General features: G+C 57.8%; 2 protein-coding genes across 2 annotated transcripts; one reads left to right on the top strand and one right to left on the bottom strand.

Annotated features, from left to right (window-relative positions):
• Positions 1 to 8750, top strand: QPCTL (glutaminyl-peptide cyclotransferase like). Its single transcript, XM_065420946.1, has 6 exons — positions 1 to 222; positions 4668 to 4955; positions 6770 to 6922; positions 7107 to 7206; positions 7693 to 7809; positions 8605 to 8750. The coding sequence occupies exons 1-6, from the start codon at positions 1 to 3 to the stop codon at positions 8748 to 8750; spliced, it is 1026 nt and encodes a 341-aa protein (XP_065277018.1).
• Positions 8751 to 10711: 1961 nt separating this feature from the next.
• LOC135893197 (peptidoglycan-recognition protein SC2-like) lies at positions 10712 to 14462 on the bottom strand. Its single transcript, XM_065420995.1, has 4 exons — positions 14408 to 14462; positions 12725 to 12926; positions 11410 to 11528; positions 10712 to 10896 (listed from the first exon to the last, which is right to left on the bottom strand). Exons 1-4 carry the CDS (start codon positions 14460 to 14462, stop codon positions 10712 to 10714), a joined length of 561 nt encoding a protein of 186 aa, XP_065277067.1.
• Positions 14463 to 23159: the final 8697 nt, after the last annotated feature.

Raw genomic sequence — 23159 nt, 5'->3', positions numbered from 1 at the left:
ATGGTCTGGGTCCGTTCCTGGTGCGGGGTGTGTTTTGAACGGTCCCTTGGATTCCAGCGCTGTTCCTTTCCGCAGCTCGACCACAAGCCCCGGAGCCTCTCCAGCAGCCAGGTGAAGCGGCTGGCCTCCCTGGTGGACCTCCAGCGCCTCTGGGGCTCCTTCCTGAAGCCCATGCTGATCGAGCGGTACCCGGGCAGCCCGGGCAACAGGAAGGTGCGGCAGGTGAGTGTGGGCTGTGGCCTGGCGAAGCCTTGGGGATGTGTGGTCCTTGTGCCGTGCTGGAGATTGGGGCGCATCCCGGGCTCAGAGGACACCCTGGAATGTGGGACCCCAGAGTAAGCTCGGGCGCAGCTTCGTCTGTTTCAGGCTCCGGTGCAAACAGCGGCTTTGCCTCCCTTCACCCGGGACCCTGGGCAGTCACTGCCATTGGTGCGAAGTGGGCGCGAGAGACCCGCTAACTCAGTGTCCGCAGGGCACTGGTGTTTGTAATTGCACGAGAGAGAATCCAGCCCCAAGGAGCGACAGGGCCCTGGCTACAATGGGGGCAGGGTTAGTCTGCGGCCTTGTCTACACTACACAAGCTCTACAGATATGGCCGTACTGGTATAGCTGTCCTCCGGCACCGCCCCCTAGTGTAGACGCAGTGGACGCTGACAGAAGAGTTTTGCCCATGTAGGAACAATTTCCCTCAACGACACTTCCATGGCAGCTGCATCTACACTGGGGGTTTTGGCAGCCAGGGGCTGGTTTTTTTTTCTTTCCACAACCCAAACAACAAAGCTATGCTGGGTTTGTGGAGTCGCCCTGGCCTGAACTAGAGATGCAGAAGATCTTTGGGGTTGGGTCTGCTGCACCTCTTGGGGAAGCTACGCTCGCTTTGAAGTGGGTGCCAAAAGCATAGTGCATTTTGGAAGCGTCTGTGCGAACGACATGTCCATTGCAGACCCAGCATGCCGAGGTTCAAGCCGTTGAGAATCGGTTTTCCCGTTCTGCAAATATTTTTGAAAGTTCCAAATAGTTTCCTGTCTCGAATCAGGACAAAAATCTCGGGTATTTGCAACCCTCCAAGACCGTTTCTTTGCCAGTTCGGGTCAATGGAAACGGTTCGTTTTGATCAGTTTCCCATGTTTAATTTCAGTTTTGACCTTTTTTCAGTCTGATTAGCCGAAATTTCAGAACAAAACGTTCTTGGTTTGATCCAGAAAACGGGACTGTTTTGAAGCGATCGAAACGTTTTATGTGGACAGTTGGAACATTTTTTCGAGGCGGGAGCGTCGTCGAACCTGACCCTGTTTCGCAAAATTTGGATGAATTGGTGTTTTTTTGATGGAAAAACGATTTGTCAGAAATGTCCCAACTGGTTGGGGGGGGGAAGAAGGGGGAGGATACTGGGGATTGGGCTGGTTTCCCCCACCATCCGATTGCCTGATGGACGGACCCTGAGGCAGGATGTGGGGGACCCTCCAAGCCCCCCAATTAGTGAAGCCTGGCGATTCTCCTGCCCTGTGGAGATGGCTCCAGGGGGTGGAATTGCAGCAGAGAGGAAAGACGGGCTGTGGGGTAGTGGACCGTTGGGAATGTAGACAGCGGGGAGCTGGTGACCATGAAACCAGCTAGTTGCAAAGGTCACGAGATCCCTAGATGGGTTTCTGGGGCGGAGCTCATGGTGCACGTTGGTACCAATGGTGTGGAAAATAGGAAGGAGGCTGGGGTTGAGGCCTCAGTACCAGCTTTCTCGGAGAGGCTACCGGTTCCAGGCAAGCAGAGGGGACTTCAGAGTCTCGTTGCTTGATGGAGAAGGTTATTTTAACTTCCAAGTGCCACTTTGGACTAAAGAAGCGAAGTCACCAAGGCGTGAGAGACAAAATATTGTCTTGGATCCAAAACTGGCCAAGAGGCAGGAAGCAAAGAGCTGCTTCAGGGCATGTCTACACTGCCATGAAAGACCCGGGGCGTGGCTGCAGCTGGCCCGGCTCAGCTGATGCGGGCTGGGGCTGTGGGTTTATAAAACTGCCGTGCAGATGTTCAGGCTCTGGCTGGAGCCCGGCTCCGAGACCCCATGAGGAGGGACAGTCTCAGAGCCCAGACTCCAGCCCGAGAGCGAACATCTACATGGCAACTTTTAGCCCTGCAGCCCGAGCCCGAGTCAGCTGGCCTGGGTCACAGTGTAGACTGTTCCCTCATCTATTGATTGTGTATTAATTACATTGATTACTTATCTTCCCAACCACCGTGCTGAGGTTTGGTCGATTCCTGGCCCAAGATCAGGCCGAGTGTGGTTAGAATGACTAAGACCCGACGTGCATGGTTGCGACCTAAGTTCCCTCCAAGCCGCGCGGCCGTCATCTGTATTTCCTCACCCTACTAATGTCAGGGTGCCCTTCTCCCATAGTTCACTAGGCCTTCTACCTCAAGCTTATTAGCATATATGTTAATTAGTTAGCATTGGATTCCTATGGTTGGACAGCTGCTTATGTTCCTGTCTTAAAACATCTCCAGCTGGTGGTTACCTGTCAGCTGTTCAGGCATTCCAGCGTTCTGTCCTGTGAGATCTGATTAGCAACGTACGCTGAGGCTTCTTGGCCCGCATGCCTTGTTTAGCTGTGCTATTGTGTCTCAGGCCAGAGGCTTGTATGCTCATTGCTAGGTACGGCACAGGTATAAAGCAAATACCTGTAGGCCACAAGCCGTACCTCATGTGGTCAGTTTCAGTCATGGCTAAAGGTCCTGTGTTGTTTAATATCTTTGTTAATGATCTGGAAGTTGGGGTAGTAGCAAAATTATTGAGGGTAGCCAGGAGCAGAGAGGGCCGTGAGGGATTTCAGAGAGACCCGAGTCAGCTAGCTGAGGGGAGGGATAGTTCAGTGGTTTGAGCATTGGCCTGCTAAACCCAGGGTTATGAGTTCAATCCTTGAGGGGGCCACTTAGGGATCTGGGGCAAAATCAGTACTTGGTCCTGCTAGTGAAGGCAGGGGGCTGGACTTGATGACCTTACAAGGTCCCTTCCAGTATCTAGGAGCTAGGATATCTCCATTATAACAAAAAATAACGATAGCCTGGGGGGGGGGGGGGTGACGCAATGCCGATGGAATTCACTGGTGACGGGCAGCGTAACACATGCTGAATGCAAACTCCTCCGGCTCTTCCCGGGTGCTAACCCAGCTGGATACGCTCAGGAATGGCCCCCATCTCACATGGGATAGCACCGACCAAAGGGGGTCCAGAGACTGGGGACAAGATCGAGCAGAGCCTGGAAAACCTCTTGGGTGTAGCTGGGACCGATTGGGATCGTTACTCTGGGGTGGGATGAGCGAGAGGGATCTTGGCAGCAATTTTTCCAGACCAGTTGTTACTTGATAGGGGAGATAGGATGCTTCTCTCCTGCGCCTGAAAGGGGACGTTCCAGGGAATTAAAAGGTGGGTGTCACGGAGTCCCCGGGCGATGCTCTGGAACTGCTCCCTATGAAGCCAGTCAGGACTCTGGTGAAGTCTCCTCTCTGTGAGTAGACTGTCTCCAGGGCAAGAAGCTCACACGGCTTCACCTTCCTGGGTCTGACCTTGGAGCATTCAGCATCCTCTGCCCCTCCGTGCGCTTCCCACAGCGAGTCCGCCCAGGCGGGGTCCTGGAGAAGCCAGAGGGTCCTGCACCCCAACTTCGTAGTCAGACGTGACCCTTAACCAGCCAGTAAAACAGAGGTTTATTAGATGACAGGAACATGGTCTAAAACAGAGCTTGTAGGTACAGAGAACAGAACCTCTCACCCGGGTCCATTTTGGGGGGCAGTGAGCCAGACACCCAGGTCTGCACTCACTTCCCGTCCCCAGCTAGCTCCAAACTGACTCACCCTCCAGCCCCTCCTCCTCTGGGCTTTCTCCCTTTCCCCGGGCCAGGAGGTCACCTGATTCCTTTGTTCTCCAACACCTTTAGCTATCCCCTTGCAGGGGGGAAGGGCCCCGGCCATTAGTTGCCAGGAGACAGAGTGTCGGCCATTTATGCACACTGGCCTTTATCCCACCACCTAGAGACTTAAGAAATGCATAGGGGAAACTGAGGCACCCCTACAATATTCAGAGGAAACATTAAGAACTGTCCCATTTCGTCACAGTGGGGGAGTCAAATCTGGTAAAAGGAAACACTGCTTCCTGTGATGTGTGATTAGCCAGTGGAACTCACTGCCACCGGAATTCACCGGGGCTGAGAACTTACTAAGATTCTCAAAGGAACAGGACATTTGTATGGAGAACAAGGATACCCAGAGCGGTGGGTGGTCAGTACCAACAATCTGGTGGAGAGAGTGAACCTGCGCCAAGGCTCGAGCTGGTCTCTAACTCAGGATGAGCCCAAATGTGGGAGGCAGATCATTCCACGGCTGCTACTGCAGGGTTCTGTCGCCTTCCTCTGAAGCAGCTGGTGCTGGGCACCGTCAGAGGCAGGATGCCAGGGTAGGTGGGCCGCGGCTCTGATCCTGTCAGGCAGCGCGTGGGGTCCGTCTCGGTGCATCCTAGCCCCATTGCACTGATCCCTTTGGAGATAGTGAGCATCTCGCCGACCCTGCCCCTTGCCTTAGAAGGGTGAGACTGTCCCCCCCAGGCCTCCCTGCTGATATCCCCAAAACCGCTGCCCCCTGCCCAGACAGCACCCTGACGGCTTTTCCATCTTGTCCCAGTTCATTGTGGATAGCCTGGCCACGCTGGCTGCGGGCTGGCGGGTAGAGCTGGACGCCTTCGAGGATCGGACCCCGCGGGGTGTCGTGAGCTTTGCCAATGTAGTGGCCACGCTGGACCCCGCTGCCAGGCGGCACTTGGTCCTGGCCTGCCACTATGACTCCAAGTACTTCCCCCGCGACCGGCAGGGCCGCACCTTCCTGGGGGCCACCGACTCGGCCGTGCCCTGCGCGATCCTGCTGGAGCTGGCCACGGCCTTGGACACAGAGCTGCTGAAGGCCAAGGAGCAGGTGAGTGCTTCCCAGGTTGGGGGTTCTACTCTTGGCTTGGGGAAAGGAATGGAGTCTAGTGGGTAAAATCAGCGGGGGCTGGAAGCCAGGACTCCTGGGTTCTATCTCTGGCTCTGGGAGGGGAGTGGGGTCTAATGGTTGGAGTTGGGAGCTAGGACTCCTGGGTTCTATCTCAGGCCCTGGGAGGGGAGTGGGGTCTAGTGGTTAGAGCAGGGGGGCTGGGAGCCAGGACTCCTGGGTTCTATCTCTGGCCCTGGGAGGAGGAGTGGGGTCTAGTGGTTAGAGCGGGAGGGCTGGGAGCCAGGACTCCTGGGTTCTATCTCTGGCCCTGGGAGGGGAGTGGGGTCTAGTGGTTAGAGCAGGGGGGCTGGGAGCCAGGACGCCTGGGTTCTATCTCTGGCCCTGGGAGGAGGAGTGGGGTCTAGTGGTTAGAGCGGGGGGCTGGGAGCCAGGACTCCTGGGTTCTATCTCTGGCCCTGGGAGCGGAGTGGGGTTTAGTGGTTAGAGCAGGGGGAGCTGGGAGCCAGGATGCCTGGGTTCTATCTCTGGCCCTGGGAGGAGGAGTGGGGTCTAGTGGTTAGAGCGGGGGGCTGGGAGCCAGGACTCCTGGGTTCTATCTCTGGCCCTGGGAGGGGAGTGGGGTCTAGTGGTTAGAGCGGGAGGGCTGGGAGCCAGGACTCCTGGGTTCTATCTCTGGCCCTGGGAGGAGGAGTGAGGTCTAGTGGTTAGAGCAGGGGGGCTGGGAGCCAGGACTCCTGGGTTCTATCTCTGGCCCTGGGAGGAGGAGTGGGGTCTAGTGGTTAGAGCAGGGGGCTGGGAGCCAGGACTCCTGGGTTCTATCTCTGGCCCTGGGAGGGGAGTGGGGTCTAGTGGTTAGAGCAGGGGGGCTGGGAGCCAGGACTCCTGGGTTCTATCTCTGGCCCTGGGAGGAGGAGTGGGGTCTAGTGGTTAGAGCGGGGGGCTGGGAGCCAGGACTCCTGGGTTCTATCTCTGGCCCTGGGAGGAGGAGTGGGGTCTAGTGGTTAGAGCAGGGGGGCTGGGAGCCAGGACTCCTGGGTTCTATCTCTGGCCCTGGGAGGAGGAGTGGGGTCTAGTGGTTAGAGCGGGGGGCTGGGAGCCAGGACTCCTGGGTTCTATCTCTGGCCCTGGGAGGGGAGTGGGGTCTAGTGGTTAGAGCGGGGGGCTGGGAGCCAGGACTCCTGGGTTCTATCTCTGGCCCTGGGAGGGGAGTGGGGTCTAGTGGTTAGAGCAGGGGGGCTGGGAGCCAGGACTCCTGGGTTCTATCTCTGGCCCTGGGAGGGGAGTGGGGTCTAGTGGTTAGAGCAGGGGGGCTGGGAGCCAGGACTCCTGGGTTCTATCTCTGGCCCTGGGAGGAGGAGTGGGGTCTAGTGGTTAGAGCAGGGGGGCTGGGAGCCAGGACTCCTGGGTTCTATCTCTGGCCCTGGGAGGGGAGTGGGGTCTAGTGGTTAGAGCGGGAGGCCCGGGAGCCAGGACTCCTGGGTTCTATCTCTGGCCCTGGGAGGAGGAGTGGGGTCTAGTGGTTAGAGCAGGGGGGCTGGGAGCCAGGACTCCTGGGTTCTATCTCTGGCCCTGGGAGGAGGAGTGGGGTCTAGTGGTTAGAGCGGGAGGCCCGGGAGCCAGGACTCCTGGGTTCTATCTCTGGCCCTGGGAGGAGGAGTGGGGTCTAGTGGTTAGAGCAGGGGGGCTGGGAGCCAGGACTCCTGGGTTCTATCCCCAGCTCTGCTGCTGTCCTGGGGCAGTCCCCTCACCTGTCCGGCAGTGCCGGGGTTGAGCGAGCCCGTGTCTCTCCCCAGGGCTCCGAGGTGACGCTGCAGCTGCTGTTCCTGGACGGCGAGGAGGCCTTCGGGGAGTGGAGCGAGAGGGATTCCCTGTACGGGGCGCGCCACCTGGCTGAGCACATGGCCAAGGCTCAGTACCAGCCGGGCACCAGCCAGCTCCAGGCTATGGTGAGAGCCGCCCGCCTGCCCCTCTGGGGAGCTCTGCACAGGAGATCTTTCAGGATGGGGGGGTGCCTGTCCGTGGGGGGGGGGGGGGTCACTCTGTGCACTGGATCTTGTACCAATCTCTACCTCAGATCCTCCCGGGGTGACTGGGCCCCTGCAGATTTAACCCCTCGTTGCTTCCTTCCAGAGCCTGTTTGTCCTGCTGGACCTGCTGGGGGCCCGAAACCCGACCATCCAGAACCACTTCCCCCTCACCGCCTCCTGGTTCGACCGGCTCGTCGGCATCGGTACTGAACCTTCCTCCCTTCCAAGGGTGGGAGGGGGCTTGCCCCCCCAGGCACCCGTAGCAGGACAGCTACTCTCCCCTCCCCCCCCAACCCCCCCCCCCCGTCCTGATGGTCCTGCATCTGTCTGACAATGAATAAAAGTGCTTGGGTTCTATCCCCAACTCTGGGAGGGGAGTGTGGTCTAGTGGTTAGAGCAGGGGGGCTGGGAGCCAGGACTTCAAAGAGCTGGGAGTTGGGGATTCAGTCCCCCCGGGCTGGCATCTTTCACCAACACTTTATTTCCCTCAAACACAACGTCAGGTTTGAAATCCCCCCTCCCTCTCCGGCGTTTTCCCCTGCCTGCTCCCGGAGACAGCAGCGTCTCCATGTCCTCAGGGAGCTCTGGTGTGAGCAGGTAGGCCGCTGTGGGGCTCGTCTCACCACGTCCCCAGCCTCGCAGGTCCCAGGAACCAGCCGATTCCTCACCCTCTGCTCTGTGTCGCCCAGAGAAGCGTCTGCACCAGCTGGGCCTGCTGCAATCCCACCCCCGGGAGCAGATGTACTTCCAGCGGGAGCCTGCGTATGGGCCTGTCGAAGACGACCACGTCCCCTTCCTCCGAAAAGGTACCTGCCCTGCCCCTGGCTACCGGGCGTCCAGGCGCAGAGCAGTGGGGGATGGATAGCTGGGGGGCCTCCCTGGAGGAGCCAGGGCAAAATGTGTGGTGAGACTCCCCCAGGCTCCCCCACAAGCCTGGCCTCGTGAGTGGAGCAAGGGACTGAGACCTGGGTTCAGGTCCTGGCTCTACCACTGCCCTGCTGGGTGACTTTGCCGCTGTTTTCCTCAGTTTCCCCATCTGTGAAGTGGGGGGAATCATTCTGACCCCCTTTGTAAAGTGCTTTGGGATCCCCTGAGGACAAGGGCTATGCAAGAGCTAAGTGGTGTTATTTACGGGGGTAAAATGCTTTATAGATGTTGTTTGCCTGCCTGGCACGCTTCACCCCAGAGGTGGCTGCATTTTGAACGTAGGCTCTGGGATCCTTGGGGGTGAAAGACTTTATAAACACATCATTGCTATCTCGCCACTTGACCCTGACCTGTTTGATGTCTCTGGCCAACCTGGTTCCCATAATGCACCTGGCCTGCTGCTTGTTGTTAGGTCAGGGGAGCACAGGGCTCCTAGATGTAAGGTCAGGTCGTGCCCGGATCCCTGAGGGCCTGGCTCCATCTGCTGAGGCCGTGTGTGGGTTTAGAATGTGTCACACGTCGCCCTCTAGTGGCTGGGCCACATGGGGATAATAGTCTACTGCTGACACTAGTGGAATTACTCCTGTAGCTCCAGCAGTAGAGGCCGGTGCTTGCAGCGCTGCAGATCCCGGGTTGGTTCCCCACTGACCGTCCGTGTATCTGTCTGGCTGCAGGAGTGCCGGTGCTGCACCTCATCGCCACCCCTTTCCCGTGGGTCTGGCACACGATGGAGGACACGGAGCAGAACCTGCACCCCCCGACCGTGGAGAACCTCTGCAAGATCCTGGCTGCCTTCCTGGCCGAGTACCTGTGGCTGTGACTGCCCAGAGCCTCCCCTGGCGAGGGGACCAACCTCTCCTTGGGCCTCGCGGGATCCTTCGCCCCTCCTGGGCCGAGCTCCATGGGGCCAGTGGCCAGAACACCCCAGGGACCAGGCAAGGCGGCTTGGGGGGCCCGGGCTGTGGCAGCCCCGCAGGGGCCGGGGAAGCTGTTACGATGCTGGTGTTTCAGAGAGGATGGGAAGGGAGATTGTGCTGAGTCCGTGAAACCTCTTGCTTCAGCCCCTTGAGGTTGGGCCCACGGCTCAGAAGCAGGAATAACTGGGCTGAACCCGGACTGTGACGGGGGCAGGACACTGGGGGCTGCGGGGGGTCCAGGCCTGCGCTCTCTGCAGCTCTCTGCAGCGCGGCCTCCAGCTGCTGCTCCTGTTTCTGGGGCCCGTTCAGCCCTGGGGGCACCGGGCTCCCAGCCTCGCTCGGGGGCTGCTCCACAGCGACTCTGGTAACAAAGAGCTGCCCCATCAGGGCTGCTGCCCCCTCCCCATAGCGCCCCCTCACGCTGGACAGCCCTGGGCACTGTGGGGCTGGGACACTGCTACTGGCATGGCTGTTTCCTCCGCTCTGGCCCCCTCCTGCCGGTCTCCAGCCGCAGCCCCAGCTTCCATCACCAGGAGCCAACCCCAGCTCCCCTCCCCTTCCTGCCGGGCCTGTCTGTGTGTAACCCGTGCAGAACCAGCGCCCCCTTGGTTTCCCTGCACCTCCTCCTTCTGGACTGACAGGCAGCACAGCCTAGTGGGCAGAGCACTTGACTTCAGCCCTCGGGTCTGTTCCACGCTCTGCCACTGACTGGCCTGGGAGCTTGGGTAAAACCCTTTCCCCTCCCTGTGCCTCAGTTTCCCCTCCCACCCTGTGTCTAGTTAGACTGTGAGCTCTTTAGGGCAGGGACTGTCTGTCTCATGCTCTGTGTGTACAGCACCTAGCACAAGGGGGTGTCAGTGCTAATGTGACAGACCATAATCTCACCCTCTGGGCTCTCCCAGCTCAGCCCAGCGACGGGGGGTGGTTATGGTTTAACAGGAGATGAAATGATTCACGGCGCTTCAACTTTTCATGGGCTAGAAGCTGGTTTCTTGTCACGGCTCAGAAGCTCCCAAGCAAAGCAAGCGCTAAGCCGCCGGGGCGCTGGGTTAGAGGCAAATTGCACTTGAATTAAAAACCCCTTTGTGGGACTCTGCGAACCACCCGATGGGTCCTTCCCAGGCACCTGCCGTGTGAAGATCCAAACACTTCACCCCCCCCTCGGTGAGAGAGGCTGGCGGGAATGGACTGTCGGGGCGAAAGGTGCTGGGGCTGAAAGCTTTGAGAGCCAGACCCTGCGGGGGCCAGGCCGAGCTGCGGGTCAGGGCTCGGGGACACTGGGGTTCCCTTTGTGGGGTGGGGTAAATAGCGACCAATTTCTGGGGGCCTCCAGACGAACGTTTTGCTGCAGATTTCAGGGGTGCTGGGGGCAGAGGAGGTTTTGACCCTGGAACTGAGAATTGCTCAGACGTTTAACACGGGAATGGAGGTGACATTTCCTGAGCTGCCCAGGGATTGGCAGGGCTGTCGCCACGGACCTCGGCTGAGGATTGGCCCCACCCCGTGGATGCTGTCAGACCCTGGGCCTGGCTGTGTGTGGAGCCGGGCTGAGCCGACGTGCCCGTTCCAGGCGGGAGCGAGGGGCTAGGCCTGGCGTCTGCCGAAGGAAGCAGCCTGGGGGAGGCAGGTGGCTCCCAGGCGCCATTAGAAATCTGAGCCCCCCGGTGGGGGAGCAGCAGAGCCCAGGGGAGACGGGAGCATAACCCCAACTCTCAGATCCCTGCTCTCCGGGCCCCAGGAGGCAGCAGGTGGGCGGGAAGCACGAGGCTGCCCTCTGCTGGGGGACGGAGGTGCTGCTCGAGAAGGCAGAAGCCGCAGGCAGGGTCAGCGATGGGCGCAGGGGCTGCCCCAAGGCTGCAGCGACTCAGGGTTTGCCTTTGAACCTGGGCCACTTGCTGATGACCCCGTAGAGGGCGTTCCCGGGGCAGCTGGTCGGGTTCACGTTGCGATGCCCCGTCATGGTGTAGCTGCGGCTCAGGAAGCCCTTGGAGACGGCGCATTGGATCAGGCTCTTGCCGGCGTTCAGGGCAGCAGCGTTGGGGGCTGTTTCTGCAGGACAGAGCAGCCCCCTGTTAATCTCACCCCGGCCCCTCTCTGCTGCCCAGGGGATGTGACTGTGGCCTGAATAAATAACCCCCCTCTGCCCACGCTCTCGATTGGCCACGTCAATAGGACTCCCCCCACACACTTTAGGTAATGCATCCCCCCCTGCTCAGCCGCATTTGCTTAGCCAAGGTCCCTCCCCGGCCCTGTGCCCCAGGCAGGGGGAGCTTGAGCCTGGGGGGATGGTGCTGAAGCCAGCTGGGTTAGCCCAGGGGCAGATCTCTTGCTGAATCCCAACCCCCGCCCCCGAGCTCTCAGCTGGGAGGGGGCACACAGTGCCCAGTACCCCCAGCTGCAGCCGCCCTGTGAGTGCCCAAAGGCTTCCCGCCATATGTAAAGCTATTTAAGGCAGGGGAGTGACATAATCAACGCTCGTTCTTCATGGAATCCCTGCCCGGGATGGCTGCTGGAAACCCCTAAGAAACAAAGACTGGGGCAGGGGGGACGGGACCCACGTACTGGAGAAGTTGCCCAGGAAGCTGAATCCCAGTGACTTAGCGCTCCAGTACGTGGCGTGGGCCCCCACGGTGCTCCAGCCTCTGCCCTCGTAGACGTTGCCGTCCTCGCCGATCAGGAAGCTGCAGGCAGAGCGCAGCGTGAGACCCGCACAGGCACGTCAGCCACAGCCTCCCCTCCCCATCGCTCCCGGCAGCTCCCCCAGGGTCGTCGCTGGCCCTGCCCGGGTTTGAACCTGGGACCCTCAGAGCTAGAAGCTCAATCCTCTGCCATAGAGGTAAAAACCCACTGAGGAAAGGGACTGGAATGGGGGGCCCTAACCTGTATTGCACGTTTGGCCATTAGGTGGCGCTTTGTGTAACGCCCCTTATGGAAGCAGCCCTGGGCCCTACCTGGACCCAGCTGGGGGGCGAGCGAGGGCTGGAGCCGGCCCAGATGTGGGGCAGGAGAACAGCCCTGGGACCCGCCGCCCTGCGGGAAATTCCCAGCTCGGTTTCCATCCCCCGACGTCACCATCTCAAAACATTTCACGGAGCAAAATCTCCGGCCAGGTTTTCGTTGCGGGGCGTCAGGCCGGCGCCAGGGAAAGGCGTCGATAACGCCGGCATGGGGGCAGTGTCAGAGACGAGCAGGGCGCAGGCCACGCATCATCTGTCGGCCAACCTCCTGGCACGGCCCAGGGGCTCCCTGTGGCCCTCCATCCCCCCACCAGCTTTATGACTGCCCTGTCCCATCCCCCGTTCTTCAGGGACTCCCTCAGCCCCCGCCCCAATCTCCCCCTGCCAGGGGCTCTGTGGCCCCCGTCCCCCTCCAGGGCAGGCAGGGCTCGCAGGGCTGGGGGTGCAAACACATCTCTGCACCGGCCATGTTTTCCACCTGCCCCCTTCCCCCAGGACGTGGGGGAGGGTCTGGAGCCACAGCCCAGCCTGGTCCCGTGTTCCAGCCCCCCTGGGTCCCGGCCTGGGGGAGGGGCAGGAGCACGTGCGGCAGCTGCTGGGGTGGGGCGAGGGATGGGACAGGGCACCAGCACTTGGGCAGGGCATGGCGGGGGGGGGGCACACGGGGTGCCAACTGCTGAGGAACTGCCTGAGAAACAGGGTCAGGAACTACTGGGTTGGCCCTTCCCAGCCTGGACCCGGTTCCCGCACTTCCAAGTCTCAGCACCTCCCCTGGCTCCCCATCATCCCTCAGCCCCCCCTTCACAGGCTGCTTCCCCCCCCATTTCACCCCTCCTGCCCCCCATGGCTGCCTGGGGGCAGTGGCCCCGAATATGCCCCTCAGCTCTGTAGAGGCCCCCACCCCACCCTGCCGCACTCACTTGTAGCCGATGTCGGGCCAGCGCTGGGTGTCCATGTGGTAGTTCTGGATGCCCCTGACCTGCCGGCTGCAGGAGGCCTGTGTGTAGCAGCGATTCCCTGCCGTGTGGTGGATGATGACGAAGGGCACCGGGGTCCTCAGCGGGACCCTGCCTCTCGGGGGCCGGGCCCCCCACTGGGAGCGGGAGATGATGCGGGGGCAGCCTGTGCCATGCGGGGGAGGGGAGAAAGGGCTGGGTTAATGTGGGTGCCCCCCACCTGCCCCAGCCCACGCAGCAGGATCGGGCCCAGGGCTGGTGCTCTGAGTGGGGCCACGGCAATGGGGTGGGGGTGGGGCCAGCAAAGGCCGTGCACGGCGCAGGAGGGACGCGCAGCCCTGCGTTAAATGTGACGGGGCTGGAGAGAGGCCTGGCCGGGAGCCTGCTCGCCGTGAAGCAGCACCCGCCCCGGCAGCAAAGGGGTGAACGGGGAGCCAGGCCGGGCTGGAGGGAGGCCAAGCAAGGGCTGGGCTGGAGATGGCAGGTGGGGCTGGTGCTCTGAACTCACCCGGGCTGGGGAAGCTCCCGCCCAGGGTGTGCGGCTCAGAATCCGTCTGTCTCCTCTGCCCCCTCCTGTCATTTGTATTCCCCACTGCCTGGCTCCTCTGCCCTGCAGCCTTTCCGCTCTCTCTCCATCCGGGAGGCCCCTGATCCTTCTGGTCTCCCACTGCTGACCCCCCTGCCCCTCCTGCCAGGAACTTCAGAGTCGGGGTGACCAGGATGGAGTCCAGTGCCCCAGAAACTGGAAGGTCAGAACATCTGACCCTGAGAAAAGGTTCATTGGGCAAAATCAGCCTGTGGAACTCGCTGCCACTGGCTGTCACTGGGCCACGAGCAGGATCCAGCAACGGATCAGAGGTTTCTATGGAGAACGAGAACAGCCAGCGTGGGACTGGATGGGCTCCCGCCTCAGGGCTTGGGGCCATTAACTGATGGGAACAGAAAGGAAATTGCCCTGTGGATGGGTTATTCCATCATGGGCCACTAGGGGGTGTCAATCACCTCCCTCTGGAGCATCTGGCACTGGCCACTGCTGGGGCCGAGACACCAGGGTAGATGGGCCCTGCTCTGATCCAGAGGGCGATTTCTAGGCTGCATCCTGCTAACGGGGCCTTGGTGGGAGCTGGGGACCAGCTAGTGTTGTTACTGCTCCCCCACCGCCACCTCTGCCCCTGCTCTCCCCCCCCAGCCCCCTTTCCCCTGCCCTCCCCACACAGCCTCAGCTCACTGCCCCTCTGCATGCTGGAGCTGGCACTTTCTGGCTCTTGGTTGCCCCAGGGCAGTTCGGATGGAGCTGGGCTGGCAGGGGACACGGCCTGGGCGGGAGGTGTGCGACACTCTGGGATCGGCTCCCCATGGGCAGGGCCAGGGGCCTCGTCCCTTGGGCCGATGAACACTAGGGCTCTGGGAACGGGCGGCAGGGGACGACCCAGCCCTGCCTCATGGAGGGATAGGCTGGACTGAAGCCGAGGGGCATCTCTAGCTCTGCAGGGGCCAGTCCAGCCCAGGCACCAGACCAGAGGGCGGGTTAGTTGGGCGCCTCCATCGTTAATTTCCCACAACTGCGTTTCCGCCCCCTGGGTTCTGCGCTGCATCAGGGATTCCCAGCCCTGCCCCCCACCCCCGGCCCGGGGGATCCGAACTCACCGAGCGCCGCGGCGCAGAGCGCTGAGAGCAACACGACCCGCGTCAGCAGCAGCATCTTCCTCTCGCTCGGCCCTGTGGGGACACGTGACCGTCACAGCCGCCTGCCACCCCCAGGAGGGGGCGCTGCTGGGCCGGAGCCAAACACCCCCAGAACCCCTGGGTAGCAGATCCCCCTGCGCTCAGGCTGCCCCGGGCTCCAAGCCCAGCCTGTCGCCTGAGGGCAGCATCCCAGCCCTGCCCAGATCCCCCTCCCCCCGAGCTCCCCGGGTCCCCATGGCAGCCCCTTGAGCTGCAGGCTCGGCGCTGGCCCTGGCTGTACTAACACTGCCCAGCTGGGGCTGCGGGGAGAAGAGCCGGGCTGGGGGCAGAGGTGGTCCATGGAGACCGGCGCCCTGAGGGGTGCAGAGGGGGGCTGGCAGGTGCCCACCTGGATTCCTGCAGAGCCAGGAGCAGAGTGAGCTCCAGGCACCGGCACCTGCTGCTCTCTATAAGCACCTGCCAGGGTGACGGGGGACAGGGCCAGGTAGTTGGTCAATAAACCATCCTGCCGATGCTGTTTGGGAGCCCAGCCACCGTGGAGCAAGGAGTGGGGGGATTTCACCCGGGGCTGCAGTTGGTTAAGATGAAGCCAGGCTCGTGCAGCAGGGCTCAGGGATCTGTAGCAGCACCAGGGCCGACAGACTGCGTCCGAGGGGGAGGGAGCGATTCTGGCCTGGCAGCGCGATCCCAGGGGCAGAACCTTCATCCCAACCTGGGCAAGGCTGGGCACAGAGCACAGCCCGGCCTGGAGAGCTGGGGAACGCCGCACCGGGGGGACAGCACGTCAGCCACCGTCCGTGCCACCATTTCCTGCTCCGACCGATCCAGAGACGCTGTGTGCCCCAGCTCCCGCTGCATTAAGGCAGGGCCTATAGGTCCCAACCTACATCAGTCCCGCATTGGGCCGGGCGCTGCCCAGACACACAGTGACCAAGGTCAGGGCCCCGTCGCGTCGGGCGCTGCCCAGACACACAGTGATCGAGATCAGGGCCCCGTCGCGTCGGGCGCTGCCCAGACACACAGTGTTCGAGATCAGGGCCCCGTCACACCGGGCGCTGCCCAGACACACAGTGACTGAGATCAGGGCCCCGTCGGGCCGTGTGCTGCCCAGACACACAGTGACCGAGATTTCTAGTTTTTTACATAAATCTCTAGTGCCTAGGACACTAGCGACAACGTTGCCAAGTACATGAACTGCACAGCAAACTTGTCAGCATTTGCTCTAACTCATGGCCTGACTTTGGTTCACAGCCTCTGGTTCAAGCCTCAAATCTTGCCCCAGGCCCAGTGCTCCAGGCTCTCCGTACTACCCCGGTCGCTGCAGACACACAGTGCCCGAGATCGGGGCCAGGGAAGGGATCTGAGCCCACAGCTCCCACCTAGTGGTCAGGGGAGGGCATGACAGATGCTCTCTGTCCTGGTGCCCCCTGTTGGTAGCCGCTCCCACCCTGTGCTGTCTGTCCCCTCCTGTCTCGCCCTCCGGCTGGGTCACAGCCTGTGTCCAGCCCCTCCGGGGTATGTAAAGGGTCCAACAAATGCTAGTTCTGCTGCCTGGCAAAGGGCTTTGGGCATCGCCCGGCCAAAGCCCCAGAGTCGGGACTCTCTGGGATGGGGGATCTCCCTAGCCCTGAGTCACTAGCGTCAGGGACAGGCCGTGTGCCTCCAGCCCCGGCCAGGGAGCCCTGGCCCAACCTCTGCCCCGGGCTCCAGCAGGCCCCCAAGACTGGCAGCTGAGCCCTGCCCATGGAGAGCTCTGTGTCACCCCCACACACACACCCTCCCGGGTCACTTCCCGCCGGTCTCCCCAAGCCAGAGGGAGAAGCAAAGACCGGAACAAACCTGAGGAGACGTCTCTGACCTGCAAATGCCCAGAGTCCTTCCCCTCAACAGCTCAGGTGGAGCATCAGCTGGGTCTGCCGCCGGCTCCCGATCCCAGCCCTGCTCACCTCCGCTGGCGCCTTTCAAGGGAGCTGCTCTCTGCTCTCTGCCAAGCTCCTCCTCCGGCCGGGCAGGGCCTGCAGGTGGGGCAGGGCAGAGCTGCCAGGAAGGGTGGCCCATCGCCTACATTGTATTTCTCAAACAAGGGGTGTTTCCTTAGCATCCCCGCCCCACCTCGCCTCCTGAGATTATCATCAATATCATCGACATGCAGGACTCACCTACCTTCGCCGGGCGACTTTCTTGCTGCTTTTCGCAGCACTCAGCAGCTCCCGGTCTTGTTGGACGGAGATGGAAAGATAAGGGACGTCCCTTATAATAAGGGACTGTTGGCAACCCTGCCACCAGGGCCCAGGGCAGTTCCATGACTCCACCCTCTCCGGGGGCTGTTTGTGCATCCATCACAGGGCCCCGTCACGCCAGGTGCTGTACAGACACACAGTGACCGAGATCACGGCCCCATCGCGCCGGGCGCTGCCCAGACACACAGTGACCGAGATCAGGGCCCTGTTGGGCTGGGGTGCGGGAGGGGGTGTGGGGTGCGGGCTCTGGGAGGGAGTGTGGGTGCGGGAGGGAGCTCAGGGCAGGTGCAGGGGTCTGGGGTGTGGACTCTGAGAGGGAGTTTCGGTGCAGGAGGGAGCTCAGGGCAGGGGCTTGGGGCATGGGAGGGGGTTCGGGCTCTGGCTGGCGCTTACCTCAGGCAGCACCCGGGAAGCTGCCAGCATTTCCCTCTGTCTCCTAGGCAGCGGTGTGGCCAGGCGGCTCTGCGCGCTGCCGTTGTTCTGCAGGTGCCGCCCCCCTGCAGTTCCCAGCCAATGGGAGATGTGGAGCCGGAGCTGGGGGTCAGGGGAGTAGCATGCCGAGCTCCCGTCAACACCCCTAAGCCTAGGAGCCAGAGGGAGATGCCAGCAGCTTCCTGGGAGACTCATGCAGCTGGGCAGGCAGCTAAACTTTTAACCGGAGCGGCCAGGGTCCCTTTTCAACCCGCCGTTGCCATCAAAAACCGAACACCTGGCAACCCTAGCGCCAGGCGCTGTTATCCTCACGGCACAGCGGGGAGGGGGCTGTAGCCGCCCCCGGCTAGGTGATGGCCGGAGCTCCGTGTAGCTGAGGAAGGGACAATGATGGTGTCACCGCTCAGGGCAACTGCACCGGTCCTGCCCCTCCGTGGGCCGGCCAGGGCACTAGAGTTGCCAATTTTGGCTGGACGTATTCCTGGAGATTTAATCACATGACATAATCTTTAATTAAAGATTCATCTTTAATTCCTGGAGATTCCAGGCCAATTCTGGAGGGTTGGCAAACCTAAAGGGCACCCGCCCTGGGCTCCTGGCACGCCAGGCGCTACCTGTCGTGGGTGGGGACCCACCTCGCTCTCCCTCCTGCCGGGTGCTCCAGGCTGCCCGGTTTCCTGTTGGCACTGTGATATCCCCAGCAAGTCAGACTGGCCGAGCCGGTCGCTTTCCCTCCCCCTCAGAGGCTACAAGCCCTGTAAGCCCCATAGCTCCGGCCCTGCCCAGCTCCCCCCAAGCAACACCTCAGTGCTTATGGTGCCAGCACTGCCAAGAACATGCGTTAAACCAATCAGCGAACCCACCCGCCTGCTAATGAGCTTTCCGGGATCCCCCTTCTCCTGGCCAGCTGTTTATGAGCATTTCTCTCACCCAGTCCCGTGCAGCCTGGAGCTAACTGCGGGGTCTGATCCCCCGTCTGCTTTCGGAGCCCTAATAGCACCCCCCAAAGCACAGAAGAGGGGTTACTTGGCAACACCCACACCCAGCCCCCGACCCTTCCCGGGGCTGCCAGAGATCTGGGCTGTCGCAGAGCGAAGGGTTCTGCATTGGCAAAATCAACCCACATTTCACCCCCGAGGGGCGTTTGACGGGGCGTCGCGACATGGGGTTAACGACACTCTGCGCAGTGCCAGGATCTCTCCATCCAGTGCGTGTCTCCCCTGAGCTCCCACCTGCCGCTCCTGGGAGCCGATGGACAGTTTACAATCTTAATAGGCCGGACAGATTATTACCCTTCTTTTACCAATGCACACCGGAGACACCTGAGACACAGGGGAGATTAAGTTACTCAGACAAGGAGTACATTTCAGAGCCAGGAAATTGACCCCAGCTCTCCTGAGCTAGGTGGATTGATACAATTCAATGTGATTTCAATCAACAATTTTATTCATGGTTTAAATCATCTGGGAGAAAAACCTGGTTTGAATCATTGATTTTAATCTTGTTTTGCATCAGTATCTTTGAGCTATTTTCCCAAAAAAAAAAGGGTTGATTTTCATTGCTTGATAAGCATTAAACATGTTGATTTGCAACTAAATATAGCCTTTACATTACATTTTGTACCTTTTGTCATAACCAGGACAGGTTATATCTATCTGCATTTATTCAAGCAATTATATAGCTGGATAAATATTTATTCAGATTCTTAATTTACATTATGGCAAATGACTCATTTCTTATTGACTAGATGCATTTTTTTTTTACAAGCTGCATTTGGATGCCAATTGGAATTCAATTACAAATGCACAAAAAACAGCATCTTAAAATTGTTTTCCATTAGTGAAATAAAACGTCATTAAGTGGGCTGGTTGCACATACACCCTGGGCTGTCTCTCACAATGCTTTGCTAATGACAAGCAGCAAACCCCTCCATGGGTTGTGATCACTCAGCCAACAGCATACAGAGATACACCCAGCTACATTGCATGAATGCTCCCAGAGCCACGCATGAACTATACAGAAGGAGACACCAGCAAAGCCCCGCAGCCTTGCACCCCGGAAATGTACCGTCTTACACTGCTCACGACCGTCTCTTGAACAACACAAGCTCATTCATTAGTTTGCCACTTCGTCAAAGGCTAGCAGCCACGCACCTACTTTTGTAATCTGAGCGCAGATTCCCCAACTACTTTAGACAAACTCACTGGTAAGATTTCAGAGTAGCAGCCGTGTTAGTCTGTATCCACAAAAATAACAGGAGTACTTGTGGCACCTTAGAGACTAACATTTATTATGCTCTAATAAATAAATAAATAACCCTGTAAAGTTATTTTCCATACTGATTTTACAGAGATGATTTTTACCTTTTTCTTTAATTAAAAGCCTTCTTTTTAAGAACCTGATTGATTTCTCCTTGTTTTAAGATCCAAAGGGGGTTTGGATCTGTATTCACCAGGAGTTGGTGAAAGGAAAGAGGGGGGAAGGGTCAATTTCTCCTTGTTTTAAGATCCAAAGGGGGTTTGGATCTGTATTCACCAGGAGTTGGTGAAAGGAAGGAGGGGGGAAGGGTCAATTTCTCCTTATTTAAGATCCAAGGAGTTTGGATCTGTATTCACCAGGGAATTGGTGAAGGTCTCTCAAGGCTACCCAGGAAAGGGAATTAGCTTTGGGATGGTGGCAGCGGACCAGAACTAAGCTGGTAGTTAAGCTTAGAAGTCTTCATGCAGGCCCCTACATTAATAATAAATTTGTTAGTCTCTAAGGTGCCACAAGTACTCCTGTTATTTTCACTGGTAAGAATAAAACATTAACATAAGTTTATTAACGACAGAAAGAGAGATTTTAAGTGCTTATAAGTGGTAGGCATAAAGGTCAGAGATAGTTACCTAAGAAAATAGAAAGCAAACACACATTCTAAATCCTAAACTTTCAGACTAAGCAAGATTTGAATCAAGCAGCCTTTCTCGATGCCGGCAGGTTACAACCGCTGGGAGTGGAGCGCGGTGGAGGGAGAGGGGAGTGCGGTGTTAAAGGGACGTTTGTTTGTCAGCCTCTCACACCACGAGGTGAGAAACTGAGGCAAAGGACACACGACCCAACATGCTCTGGGGTGTGTGCTTTGCTCACGGGCATATGCTTGAGAATCCTGCTTGTGGCATTTCCCCAAATTAATGCCAGGTTCCTTCCCTCTTTTTAGTCAAAGTCTTTTCCTACCTAGACTCAGTGCTTGCGAGAGGGGAAGTGTTGCCCCGGCGTGGTGTGTAATTTTCCCAGATTACTGGATGGGGGCTCGGGCTGTTAAGAGGAGCTGTTAGATCTTGTTGCTGTCGACTCCACCTGGCAGAAGGGTTACAAATCGGAAGAGAAAAACAAGCTTTCCTACGTGCTCTGCTCCCAACCAGCTTCTTCACTTGGACAGAGCGAGTCATTGAACTGAACTAGCTGAATACACTGGAATGAGAAACACATTCTCTCTGCACCTGTGACTGCTGGCAGACGCGGAGCCTTCCATAACCTCTGGCTACGGGTGCTTAGCCAGCGACTTCCCCCAGGTCACTGGCTTGACTTTCTGTAAAACGTCCTCAGCAAACCCGTCCGGCTTGCCTAGAATTCTTTTAGTGATCATCAGGTAAGCCTTAGCAGGTGTCATCATTTCAAATTTACATTCAGACGGGTTTATTTTTTAAAAGAAACATGTCTTGAATGTATATTAAAAGAATCCTATTTAAATCAAAAATCGGATTGAATAAATACATAAATAAAAATCATTCATTTTTCTCCACCCTGCTACTGAGTCTGAACTCACCCGTCCCCAGAACAACTTTCCTTTATGTTCCTCGAGCTGAGATTCTCAGAATCCGCCTCCACCCGGAACTGAGGCTTTCAGAAATATGCCCAAATCGGGGAGATCTGTGAAAAAAATCCCGAGAATTGGCCACACCAGAAGGTTCCTGATTTTCCCCTTTTTAAAAAAAATCTCTAGTTCTTGATTTTTCCCTTTAGATTTTTCAACTTCCCAGCCCCACAAAAGTAAACAGACCAAAAAAATTACCCTGTCAACATTATTTTTCATTTTTCAGGTTGGAGGGGTGTGGTTTGCATTGTTAATTTTGAACGGTCTTCTTAGTCACACGGGGACAAAAAGTTTTCCAAAGAGCTGCAGGCCAGACTTTCAAATGCTCAGCACCCAGGAGGCAAGCAGTATATCAACAAGGGGGCTGGCTTCCCCCCCCCCCCCCAAATAAAAAATAAAGAGATAATTTTCGAGAAGCTGACTGAGTCTAATTGTGTGGATTACAGACCTTATCAGCCATAACCGACCAGGTGAACAAAGAACCAAAGTCTTTTTTCAGGACAAATGCTGATAGATTGGCAGGATCAAAGTTAGTTTTGCATTCCCATTGTGTGGTGAATACATGTGATAAAATTTCAAGCTATCATTTTAAATTCTCAGGTGGTTCCTGGTCCTGCTGTCAGGCTAAAGGCGTCTGTAGGGCAGCGTGCAATCTGACGCAGACTGCAGAGAGCCAGCTTAGAGTTAGGTGGGGTGAGTTGGGCCTCTCTTCATCAAGGAGTAGCCTGCTTTGTCTCTTCTGGTTTTGGTTCCTGATTGTCAGGGTTCTGGGTTTTAGGAAAGAAAGTCGTGTTATGTTGCAACTTTCCAGCAAGAGCATTGCATGTTTTTTTCGAACTTCTCTGGGCATACGCCATGATCTGGAGGTCATAGTGGACCATAAGCTAATATGAATCAACAGTGTAACACTGTTGCAAAAAAAGCGAACATCATTCTGGGATGTATTAGCGGGAGTGCTGTAAGGAAGACACAAGAAGTAATTCTTCCGCTCTACTCCACGCTGATTAGGCCTCAACTGGAGTATTGTGTCCAGTTCTGGGCGCCACATTTCAGGAAGGATATAGACAAATTGGAGAAAGTCCAGAGAAGAGCGACAAAATTTATTAAAGGTCTAGAAAACATGACCTATGAAGGAAGATTGAAAAAATTGGGTTTGTTTAGTCTGGAAAAGAGAAGACTGAGAGGGGACATAACAGTTTTCAAGTACATAAAAGGTTGTTACGAGGAGGAGGGAGAAAAATTGTTCTTCTTAACCTCTGAGGATAGGACAAGAAGCAATGGGCTTATTTGCAGCAAGGGCGGTTTAGGTTGGACATTAGGAAAAACTTCCTGTCAGGGTGGTTAAGCACTGGAATAAATTGCCCAGGGAGGTTGTGGAATCTCCATCATTGGGGATTTTTAAGAGCAGGTTGGACAAACACCTGTCAGGGATGGTCTAGATAATACTTAGTCCTTACATGAGTGCAGGGGACTGGACTAGATGACCTCTCGAGGTCCCTTCCAGTTCTATGATTCTATAACTCATGGCTTAGGGTTTAACAGTTGTCCTCAAACACAAGGGCTTCTCTGGGGGAGGAAATTCAAAAGGGGCGCTGATATCAGCTTTCTTAGGTGTTGTACGGGGGAAGATACTAACAAGATGGGGCTTTTACTGGGGCTTGACGGGCTGCAGCCGATCGATTCTAAAATGTCAGGGGACGTTCTTGTCATCGAGAGGCGGCACCCAATAGATTCTGGCGAAAACCAGAAGTCCGATTTTCACTCAGGCCAGCTCTACACTCAAAAGTTCAGTCGACCCAGCGGATTTTTCACCCCCCACCCCGAGCAATGTAATTATGCCGACCCAGCTCCTGGAGTAGACAGCACCATCGACCCAGCTAGCGCCTCTCGGGGAGGTGGACTAACCGCGGTGAATGATGTGCCACAGTGGCGCAGCTGTAGCGTTTTAGCTGCAGATGTAGCCTGTGATTAGCCACTCTGAGTCCTGGAGGGGAAAGAATCGGCCCAGCATCCCCCGTTGCCTACACATATCACAGGCAGCATCTCAATATCCTGCTCTCTCAGGGGGTGGATGCCAGCCCCTCCCTAGGTGGGGCCCTGTGTAACTCACAGTTTCACGAAAGCATGAAAAGGCCCCCGAGCGATGTGACCACTTCAATATTTTGCTTTTTAAAGGAAAACGTCCAGG

The sequence above is a fragment of the Emys orbicularis genome, chromosome 21, assembly GCF_028017835.1.
Source record: "Emys orbicularis isolate rEmyOrb1 chromosome 21, rEmyOrb1.hap1, whole genome shotgun sequence".
Taxonomy (NCBI): Eukaryota; Metazoa; Chordata; order Testudines; family Emydidae; genus Emys; species Emys orbicularis.
This window is presented reverse-complemented; position numbering and strand designations above follow the sequence as displayed.